At 35.2% G+C, this 12,464-nt stretch overlaps 1 protein-coding gene across 1 annotated transcript in view; it reads left to right on the top strand.

Moving 5' to 3' along the window:
- The window catches only part of LOC124638112 (hemicentin-2-like), a 289,572-nt gene that overhangs the window by 267,275 nt on the left and 9,833 nt on the right, over nucleotides 1-12,464 (top strand). Inside the window, exon 5 of the mRNA XM_047174965.1 lies at nucleotides 5,178-5,261. Coding sequence (XP_047030921.1) covers nucleotides 5,178-5,261 — 84 coding nt within the window. The remainder of the gene's footprint in view (nucleotides 1-5,177; nucleotides 5,262-12,464) is intronic.

Here is a 12,464-nt window from a genome sequence, read left to right as displayed (position 1 = left end):
ATAGATAGTATATGGAAACGCAGCTTAAACCGGGACCCATTGATCCGCGCGGCTGTTACTTAGTCACGAGATTATCATATAGGTTGAGTGGCACTCACACCGCTTAGTTTAATATAAATTCTATTTACAGCATAATACGGTCCATATCACAATGCAGTAGCGTGGCCGCTTTATTGTCAATGCTCTCTAAATTGTTCGTAAATTGGTCCGCCGCAAAATTAACGCCCTAGAATGCTAACGAATATGTGATCCGGCGACCGCTGTGGTTGAATTTAGCGCGAATGTGTAGGAATTACGGATAATTCGACCATCATTGAAATTTGGAACCTGGAGCATGTGTAATTATTTTAGAATAACGTTTAGTTTCTACTGTGATGGGGGATTAGGATCAAGCGTTGCATTCGGGTGTTAGAAGCTAGATTCCATAATGACTTGGTCTGAAATGTTTGACGTTTCATTTCATGAATAGTAATAATCTAGAGTTCATACTTTTAACAAAAGACAATAAAATGACTTAAACTCCATTGTACTGCAACGAGGAAACAGTAAAATTTGGACCAAACATGTTTATCCCCGAATCTGAAAAACATCGTAAAAAACTTTTCAAAAAACCTGAAGTTTATACTGTCCTATTAACTCGTATAAAATCCGCAAAAGCTTGAGAGGAAAGATGGGTGGCCATTGACGATTATTGTGACGCATTGCTCTTATTTACAATGACAAATAACTCACTACGGGCAATACCGTGGTCAGAACAGTCGTCCAATAAATACCAACTCGCAGTCTGACCCGGTCTAACCCGTCTGACACGACAAACGTTCGCTCAAGATATATGTATGTCGCTAGACTTAACGGCAGTAATAAAAGCAGATGCAATTCTCTCGACATGGCATAAATGAGAATGAGCTTGCTTTTGCCATAGATATAGAAAGGGGAAGATGTCGCTTACTGCATTACTTTTAGTAAGAAAATGGAAAGAACCTCTAATTTGTCTTTTTTACTATTAATCTAAAAATATAAGTTATGCTAATATTATTTAATTCAGTATATGCAGAAGATTGCAGAGCATACACAGACATAAAAAATAAAATCGTCAAACAATAGATTATGTTTTTTTATATACATTTTTTAAACAGCTTAAAAAATTTATAATGTTTATTTCCCTTTTTCTTATCCATCTTTAAGGCACTACACAGCTTTAATACAATTCCACACGCACACATACACATACAAACAAGAACACACAATTACACTAGCCCTATCTAAAATCACACAAGTCTATAGCACTTGCCCTCAGCCAAATCCGTGTCAAGCTGTATGAGTGATTCTTATCGCAGTGACAAATGTGCAGAATGAATTTTTGATGTAATTGAGAACGTTCCGTGTCGCACAAAACATGCGCAGTGCATCTGCATGGGAAGTTTTGAATAGGTTTTATATGACTAGCTAGTTTGTTTGTTTGTTTCTGTGTCTGTGGCGTGTGACTTTGTAGGAATATGTGGGCTGTTTTTTGAGTGATTTAGCAAAATGTTCGTTGGGTAGTTCTTATGCGAAAACAATGCTTAACACTTATGTGTGTCATTTATCTATTGCCATGCTATAAACGTACCATATCATAACACATACATATAAAGCCGAAGAGGTTTGTTTGCTTGAATTGGCCAATCTCAGGAATTACTACTCTGATTTGAAAATAATCTTCAGTGTTAGGTTAGGTTAGTAAGTAGTAGTAGGGTTTGAAACCGCTTTCGGTAGCCAGTTAATATTACAAATAATCCTTCTTAGAAAATAAAATATATTATTCACATAAAAAAACATACAAACACTACATAATACTAAGTTCAACTTTCTCACTAACACAAGTAAGTAAAGAAAATAACAAAACGCTACGTTTAGTTACAGCAATATTGTGCTGTGCCGGTATTATAATTTCTGAATAATAACACTGTGAACTAGAACACGTTTAGTTTCGTCGAGAGCATGGGAACGTCAGCAGCCAACATTTCGCGTGACTACTTAACTTGTAACGTTAAGTTTGTTTTAAGTTAGCAAATAATATTATTTGTAAAACTGGACTAATAATATAATAGAAAGAGGAAGGTTTTTGTGTTTATTTGTTTGTACCCTGAAGGCTCTGAAACTTTCAAGGGTTCCATATAGTTTTGTAGCCTTTAGGGAAAAGATAAACAAACAAACAAAATGCTCTTTATATAATTAGTTTAAATAGTAAAAACAATCATCAATTCATCTTGAGGAAACCTTGGACTATAAAGTTTGAAATCACCAACCCGCATTGAGCAAGCGTGGTGATTAACGCTCAATCCTTCTCCGTGTGAGAGGAGGCCTGTGCCCAGTTGGACGATAAAAAGGCTGTAACAGGTAAAAACAAGCTAAAACAGAACATTGAACTGCAATTTGAGACGTGAACTTAAAATTACAATTTAACGTTAATTCTTTTGCGGAATATTTTAACGACAGAATATCATATAGCATTGTATTTTACCGCTTCATGAAACCGTATACACAAATTAAGCTCAAAAGCCGACATAAATTAAACTGACAGCTTTAAGTGGTAACATCATTTTTATTTTATCTCATTTTAATACCTAAAAAGCAAAAGCTTAACAAAAATTGTACCTACATTGTACTATAGATCTAGTTATATCTATATCATGCTCTTCATTTATCTCAAAAGCATTCTTAGCTATACAAATCTAGAGCTTAACACTGGCATAAAAATGCCGTATAATAATATAGTTCGTATTCAGTTCTATATACCTACTCAACTCAAAAACTGTATACAGGACCAGCAAGGCAAGCTAATTCCCTTGTTACAACTAGATCACACTAAAAACGATTGACTGTAAACTTATCTCTCATATTACAACTAAAGCAGCTTTAACATCGATGACATGACATTATATTTATCTACACCATTTCCCAAGTACGTAACAACATACAAAAACAACTTTGTGAAAATTGTGTCGGAAAAGCCTGACACACTTTTCATATCGACGTCGGCATAAAAACTCATTTTATACAAAAAAATATCGTATTACACATTACGGCCAAATGCTTGTTTCGGACTTTTTCGGCTAAATTCGGCACTATTCGGCCTTCATCGTCATTGACGCGTCGTTTTCTATTTCTGCCGTGTCAGCCGATTGGATCACGGTCTAGGAATATACCTTACATAACTAGGCAATGCTCGGGCCCACGAATTTGCCGATGTCATGTTTGAACACAGCATAAAGATCAGACTAGACGGTTATAATATCGGGAATTTTGTGTAAGGGCTTAGACAATTTAACCAACTGGATACGCCGCCAAACTCATACTCGTTTGTTCATGTGTGCATCAAGTTTATGCTTGATGATGTGATCAAAAATGCATGAGTGAGCTATCACTATTTGTTGCGTTGCGTCGCGTCCCGCGCCAATATTGGCAGACTTTTTCTCATAAAAAATGCTCGTAGCGGTTCCTGTTTGCTACATGCTCTAAGGTACTGGGTTTTACAAGGTTATAACTTCAAATAGTATTTAGTTTTGTACGTTACTACGTACGCCAAACACAGCTTCATAACCATGGACGCGTAAAGAGCTTAGTTCGTCTAATCCTCCCTTTAGTACGAATAGTACGAATAATTTCCTTGTTGAACTGAAAATGATTGGTAAACCAGTAACGGCTGGTTCTGAGTACAATTTGGTGGAATCAACACAGGTTAATAGGTTGTGTGAGCTCAAAAGCGTTTCAGACTTGCTTGCTTTCAAAAACTGGCTTCACAAAATGTGGCAGTGGTAGTGTATGCGGGTTGTAATAATACAGTTTTTATAGTTCTAATTTTGTTGAAGGTTCTTGTTTGAAGTCGGTAGTGCTGAAAATCGTATGTTTTAGTGCTGTCTGATGAACACTAGTTCTTTGGCTCTTATGAACAGACAAAGTCCAAGTACTTTAAGAAAGGCAATTTTAGACTCTATTTGTTTAATCAACAATCTTAGCGTTATTTGCCTCCACCCTTAGTGGCGTTGTTAATTTTTACTGTTATACGTAATTCCTACGGTTTATCTAAAATTTCATCTCACGCTACAGAACCGAAATTCATTAACTTTTATACCGGTACAAAAGTTACCGGATTACCATTTTGGAATTCTTTTCAGTGTTTTAATTAATTTCCTCTCGATAATTTCGCGCCTCAAATTCCAAAAGTTTTTGGCTTCGTTAAAAAAATGCTGATTCGTTTGAACTTTAAATTGACAGTTGATTTGACGACTGTGTTCGTCTATTCCATCGGTTTGGTGAAGCGCTGTTTTTAATTAACAGGATCTAGTAATTAACAATTTAGAGCGTTACGTAATTCAGTCTCGATTTTTTTTTTGTTTTCTTTAAAAAAACTGTCATGAAATTATAGAAAACATATATGGCTATTCTTCTACATACTAACAATCCAGGTGATTGTTGCCCAACGTTCTCACGTACATTTTAGAGATGCTACAGCCATTTTCCAATTTGTTTGTCAGATTTTCACTGTTCTGCGAGAAAACCTATAATAACTACCTATTAAAAATTCTTCAACTGACAGCAGAGTCAAATGGGAGAACATGCTGCGCCGGTGACTTTACTTTTGACCGTATTCAAATAAAACTATTTTACCCCAAAAAGCTGCAAAGAAAAACTACGTTGCACTATTTTAGTTACCCCGAATCGTAACTCTCTTGGCCGGCAAAAGATTGCAAAAGCTTTTGTGCATTGACCCGGCCCGGATTCGAGAAAATACGGTTTCAGAGAATTCCGATCTTGTTCGTATATTCTGGGTGCAGTGTCCAACGATCAATTGAGTTCCGGAATCTTTGAGTATTTCTGGGTTTGTCGTCTTACAGTCCATTTGGCGGATATCCCCAAAAGATACTCAATTAAATAAGAACGTGATGCTGTCTGTTTGTGACACTTTCTCAGTTAAAAGCAGATATATTTTATGCAGGTTAGGAATTTTTGTTAGCTCTCTGTTAGGATTCAGAAAACCAGGCAGGAAAATGAACTGTAATAGTCAAGTATTAATAACAAGTTTGTTTAACGGAGATTGCCGTCTAGGGCACGGCTAGATATTTTTAGGCAACCCGTAAAATTCCTAAGGTTTTTTAATATTTTACACATTTTTTAAATGATTTGTTTCTTTGCAGGTATTACATGGCGAAGGTTCAGAAGACTGGACTTTGCAGATCAAATTCGTGCAGAAGAGAGACAACGGGACTTACGAATGTCAGGTAAGGAAATAGTTATTGAAAAAAAATGGTACACGTTTCCAATCTCACGTATACATACGATTTATGTAATTACCTACAAGGAAATATTCACTTAGTTTTAATACAACTGTCTGTTTACGGAGTCTCACTCTTTTTAGCCAGTACCTACATGGGTATAACAATCTGTTTACTTAAAGAAATTATAATGCTTTGTAATGTTTGTTATTTGACAAACAGAAAACAAATCATGTCGATTTATTTATTACAATTAAGTATTTACAAGCTTAAAAACAACAATCATAATTAAAATTAACATTATGTCAACATAATAAAATTGTACGCGTGACGGAGCATAACTTTTCTTTATCAATTACTAGCTTCCGCCAGCGGCTTCGCCCGCATGGTGTGTTGATAAAAAGTAGCCTATGTGTTAATCCAGGATATCACCTATCTACATACCAAATTTCAATCAAATCGGTCCAGCCGTTTTTGCGTGATTGAATAACAAACATACATCCATACATTCTCACAAACCTTCACATTTATAATATATATATATATAAGTAGGATTTATTAATGTAATGTTTGCATTGCTCTGCAATCAAGTAAAATTACTTAAAAGATTAAAGGCAACATTTAAACCATATTTATACAATTTAAATAAGAGATATGCTACTTAAAATTATTACTCTTTACTTTAATCTCGAAGATTATTATGCCCTTTCATATTTTCAGTTCCGAGAATGAAATATGAATAATAAGTATATATATGAACTGATTGAGCGCTTGTACTAAAATGTTGTTGAAAAATCAAAAAGAATTTCATAATGTCTTCCAATTCAATATTCTATTATGATTTCAACTATTTCACTTACCATGAGTGAGTGCTGAGTAAGACGTCACCTTTTATTTTCCACCGGTCATTCCCAATTTTGACATTAGCCCTGTACATGCAATGTCGTCATTCCTATAGTTAGGAAAATAACAGATCGAAGGGTTATTGTAAATGACCGTCAGACTACTAAGTCTGACCAAGTAAGGACCCCTAAATATGTATTTGCAAACAGAAAACGGCTGGCATACCTTCCGAAGTGCGGATGATTTACACTCTGTTGGCCTGTAGGGTGATCGCTACAGCACAGATTAACCTTAAAATATCAACCTCCAACTCAGCTCCCAGCTCCTTCTTCTTATATATACAGTCCCAAAAATAACAGCAACTTATTTCGTAAGCTAAATACTAAACCCCCATTCGCAGAACTGTGTTTGGGCGAAATTAAATTTAGCAAAAGCAATTTAAGCAGTAATCGTCGGCGTGCAGGCAAACTTGTTGTTTCTCTAAGTAAATAGTAATTTAGGTTTATATTGAAGTGCTTTGTTGCATTAAATGATAACATCTTAGGCTTGTGTAAGAATATTTTGAAGGGGTGTACTGAGACTGTTTGTTTTGAGAGGTTAGGTTGAGAGGGAGGTTGACTGGTGGGGTCCCTTAGGGCCAAGGCTTAACAGGGCTTTGGTAATGTTCGTAATAGTTACTTAGAAAGAATACGAGTAGTGTCATAGTAAGAATCTGTCAATTTTTCTGGCACCAGCTACAGATGTAGGCTACAGTTATAGTATGTACCCTGTACTTGAAAGTTAAGTATATTATAAATGGGGAAGAGAAACTCTTCTACTGAAAGTAAAATTTCATAAATAGCAGTGTCATAATACTAACCTAAACTAACCTCTGAGTTAGTTTTGAGACATCATCTACAGCAGTCCTGCTTGTGGCTAGATTCAAGTTAAAAATATATGAAGTTGAATGATAGTATGAAACTTGCACAACTCTGCTTAGCCTTACAAAGGAAACCACAGTTTATTAAAATAATGACAAAGTTTGCAAAAATACCCATCGTACACAATTGTATTGAAGAGAAAGAAAAATATTAAATATAATAGCACAAATCTGTGGGAACCATCGTTATTACAAAGTAATGATCTTTTTTCAAAGATTTTTCGTATTTTTACCTTTCTTTGTCATGTTTGAGCTTATTGTTAACGGTAATCTACGCGGAACTTATTATTCAATATAATATATTGCTTTGAAAATACTGTTATTATTATTCTTCTTCTTTGTATTTTTCGTGTTCGTTATTAAATCACGATTTCTTAGTATAAAACGTTTTGCAGCATATTCAACACAAAGCAGTGAAAATATTTTGCAATTCAAATGTTCTTTTAACAATATCGGCACGTACAAACAACAGTTCCACGAAAAACTATCATCTGACCGCCTTGTTAAGTAAAAAAGGTTTTAAATGAATAAAATTCACTTCAGTCACTCCATAAATATACACTATGACGATGCAATTTAAAAAGTCACCGCCCACCCACCGTCGGGAAATTGCTGAGCAAATAAAAGCAATAACATTTTCCAACACAATGACAGATTGCAAATTTAACCCTTATAATATTTCGCAGCGAATAAAATTTATAGAAATCGTAAAGTAATCCCAGAATACAGGGCGCGAAATTTTTAATTAACGGCGAAATTAAACGCGCACCCTGTGTTAAATAAAAAATAAATATCGAAGCAATTGAATCACCCTTTGTTATTTTTAAGCGCGGTTTCAACTCGCAAAATGTTCGGAAAAAACAATTATGATTGGTAAAAGCAGGGAATCGGATTGGGATTTTCTTCCATTTTTTCCCCATTGGTATAAAGCCGGTTATTTTTTATTAAATATTCGGTTTTACGGGTCGTTTTAGATGGCGCGTCATCGCATTGGATCGTAAATGTTTGTTGTTGAGTTTTAGCTTCACCCTGTATAATCCTCCGGGGATGTTGCGATAATCACCAAGCTTAGGGGATTAAGGGTAATGCTGACGCTGTAAATATTTGTTTCTATACTTAGATAACGTCACGAGCTAGTGATGACAACAGATATCGATAAAATTTACCATGTACCTAAACGTGACCTACTTTGATATCTAAAAACCCTTTTTGTAACGAACATAAATTCGGGGAATCAATTTCGAGTTCCGACATTTAAACAAATTGTGTTCGATTCAATTGACCTTTAAAACAAGGTTAGCAAATATTGGAAGGATTTGAGGTCAATTTAAAAAGTGTAGACTAGGCTTTATCGAGATTAAAATAAATATTGTGTTTTAACGATCATAAAAGATGGTGTTTATTTATTCCATGAGAGATAGAAAATTTAAAGATTTTGTATAATACAAAATATATGTATATTGCTGAACTTAGGTATGTACTTAAAATTTCTTACCTGTACCTAACTAATGCGAACACTAACAAAGTTTAGTTTATGCAAGCTCGTCTCGCTACGTCGTAGCGGCGTAGCACTATCGTAGTCTCGTAGCGTCTTGTAGCCTCGTAGCCTCGTAGCGATGTGGTTACACCCGATCTATACAGAGCGAATCTTATTATCGATTTTATGCTTCATAAATTTACATTTTCATGTGTGTGTTGTAACATTATTACAACAAGCCATATTTTGTGGATCGAAGACACCTGAATTCTGAGAGAAGGAACATTAAAGTTAAATAACATTATCTGCCAATAGATGAACATAGGTAAAATACGATAGAAACCTAATAATGGGCTGGATATTTTAGTATTTTAAAACATGTATAATTTGTGCTTATTTATTAAACCTTCTATAGCAACAATTTTTCGGCAAAATACAAAAACATTTAATACCTAATATCAGGTATTATTTGTAGCATCTATCTAACATTTACGTCGAAACTAACATTTCGAACAGACAGCTCCCCGCTACAAGACAGCTATCTATTTCGTAGCATCGTAGCAATTTCGTAGCCGCGTAGCACCTCGTAGCGCCTCGTAGCTGTAAATGGCAAGTCTGATATACAGGCTGTTCTATATAGTAATTACTTTATAATGACCCAAATCTTGGTACATTTAGTTAAAAATGTATAAAATCATTTTTTAAGGATACGTTACCTAGTAGGATTATTGGGTTGCCCGAGTAGCTGGATTGAGGAGGTCAGATAGGCAATCAGATAGGCAGTCGCTCTCTGTAAAAAACTGGCTCTCAGCTTACTCCAACATAGTTGGGAAAAGGCTAGGCAGGTGTTGAGGTTTTTAAGAATAAAAATTGGCTTAATGTTTCAAAACAACTTACAAAAGAATATAACCTTAAACAATGATACTTTCTCGCTTAAGCACTCTCTTTTCTTTTTATTTCCTAAAATTAAAACTCGATTAGTAACGGAATTCGATTCTATAACATTAGAAGCCCCTATCAGTTTCCTTAAGAGCCTTTAAGCTACAAAACATTGAAAAAGGAAGGAAAATTGTCGAAATAAACTTGTTTCTTATCCTTTAGTACTCTCACTACATTTAAATTGACATTTCTACTGAGAAATAAATATAACACTTTAAATAAAACTTCGATTACATTTTTCTGTGTTAATACTAATTTGTTTTTATTTTTTATGAATTTTATTTGACATTATGCCACTTTAAAATGCCATTGTATTCCTGTACAATAAACCCATGTTTTGTACCGTTGTTTGTTAAATAACCCGTTGTGTCGGAGCGCAGATATACCCTAGACACAGTTGATTTTCTATTATTCTATGATCAACATTAGCACTATACAAGCATTTAAAAACGATACATGCGCAAGTACGACTTGCACTTGGCCAGTTTTGAGGTACAAATCTTTCTGGAATTGAGCCTCGATCGACTTCGGGCGTGCTTGCTAAGCGCTCGGCGGAGTGTCTTTATTATTTTGTGATTCGTTGTGCATTGAATATCAAATAACTTCACGGAACACACCGAAAGTACACACCTGACCAGTTTTGAGGTAAAAATCATTCCCTTTTAATTCCTAAAATTCTATTTACTAAAAACTACTTGTAACTAACCATCCGTCCCCAGTCGGCACATTAAGCTATCATGCGGAGTCACGTCACGTCTCTCCCGATTGTTTTGTACCCTCTTGTACGACACGCTCTTACAAGTAAACTATATGACGCTACCTTGCTTAAGTTTAGAGTCCATAGATGGCGTGATAAGTCTACAGTGTGACGTTAAGGCCATCTTAGTTTTAGTTACGTTAACTAGATGGCGCTAGTAGGTTAGACAGTTCAGTTGAAATTGAGCCTTTGTCGACTCCGGACGTCTTTGTTAAGCGCTCGGTGGAGTGTGTTTATTATTTTGTGATTCGTTGTAAATTGAAATAAAATAACTTTATGGAACACACCGACAAGTACACCCTTGGCCAGTTTTGAGGTAAAAAATACTCCCTTTTAATTCCTAAAATTCTGTTTACTAAAAACTACTTGTAACTAGCCATCCGTCCCCAGTCGGCACATTAAGCCATCATGAGGAGTCTCGTCACGTCCCTCCCGATAGTTTTGTAGCTCCCTTGTACAACACGCTCTTACAAGTAAACTATATGACGCTACCGTGTTTAACTTTAGACGCAATAGATGGTGTTAGTGACGTCAAGAACGTATTAGTACTAGTTATGTTAACTAGATGTCGCTAGTAGTTTAGACAGTTCAGTTGGAATCTAGCCTCGGTTGAATTCGGACGTGATTGCTAAGCGCTTGGTGGAGTGTCTTTATTCATTTGTGATTCGTTGTACATTGAAAATGAAATAAATTCCAGACAACAATGTTTTTTGCTCGATATTAGACTTTATATATATTTTTCCATACTCAGTCAGATTTGAGTTTACAAATCACTGTTTTTATTCCTCAAAAGTCTGCCCATCTACTAAAAACTAGCTAACCATCCGTCCCCAGTCGGCACATTAAGCCATCATGTAGAGTCACGTCACGTCTCTCCCGATTGTTTTGTACCCCTCTTGTACGACACGCTCTTACAAGTAAACTATATTTACAATTGTATAGCCAAACTGTTTTATTGGTGTCGTTAAATGGCGAGGTTTTTTGGTGAAGAATTTGGGAGATTAGAGATTATGTTGTGTCGTTTTTTCTGTAAGGAAAACTAAATATAACAGTTGTTAGGAAAGTATAATCTGTAACTCTGTCCTTAGGCAGTATCTTTAGATTAATTTGAGGATTGAATAACAGAGATAAAAACATGTAATCATGAAGTAGCTAATAGCAAAGATATTCTAACTGTGCCTGGAAACCTAGACAGAATATGTTACGCGAGGATAGTGCAGCATTCCAGCAGTGAAAGAATTTTGCAAATCGGTTCAGCTATTTCGAAGCCTTCAAATTCTGGTAAAACTGCGAGAATATTATTAAAATATTGCTACAATAATGACAATTCTATCTTCTATCTATAGAAGCAGTAAAATGTCGATAAGATCTCTTTAACAATAATAGTTAGGAATTGAATTCGTATTATATTCCAAGCGGTTTCGATGTTATCTCTAGTTTCATTGTTTCAGATTTCAGCTGAATGTAATATGAGCAATATTATATTTTATTTATATGATAAATCAATTGTAGTACAGCGATAGCAATATTCGATATTACTCGGATCGGAGAGAGCTTTAATGATGCAAATAGAGATATTAAAAAAAATATTAATATGTATATTGCTTTGTGTAAATATAACACAAAGCAATATGCTGAAACATATTTTACGACCCTCAACCAAACTCGGGTAATTAGCCCTGAAACTTGACAATACTTCGCTTTCCATAGGTGTTGAATCTACAATCTCACGTTCACCATTATAAATCTTTAAGGACATAACCAACTGGCGAATAGTTCACACTGGACGCAGATGGAAACCACAAGGAACAGATAGTTATTTAATATCTTATGTCCAGGTGCGGGAAGCAGTTTTTTTCGGGACGCGTATCATTTAATCTATATTAATATTATAAAGAGGAAAACTTTGTTTGTTTGTTTGGTTGTAATGGATAAACTCAAAAACTACTGGACCGATTTTAAATATTCTTTCACCATTAGAAAGCTATATTATCTACGAGTAACATAGGCTATATTTAATCCCGGTGCGGGCAGTAGCTCTCACGGGACGCGGGTGAAACCGCGGGAAAACGGCTAGTATTTTATACAGCAACTGTTTATTACCGTTACAAGTAATTAAAGTTAAAGACAAGCATATTTTCATCTTTACTTCTTATGTACCCAGCATCACTATCTACACATACATACCACGATAAAGCGATGTGTACATAAGTGATAGCTTGTTACACTTGTTAGATGTTCAGCTGACATACTGACCTACTTCCCTCGCTACAT

Source organism: Helicoverpa zea, chromosome 17, assembly GCF_022581195.2.
Source record: "Helicoverpa zea isolate HzStark_Cry1AcR chromosome 17, ilHelZeax1.1, whole genome shotgun sequence".
NCBI classification, from domain to species: Eukaryota; Metazoa; Arthropoda; class Insecta; order Lepidoptera; family Noctuidae; genus Helicoverpa; species Helicoverpa zea.
The sequence above is the reverse complement of the archived record's forward strand: the minus strand, read 5'-3'. Positions and strand labels throughout refer to the sequence as shown.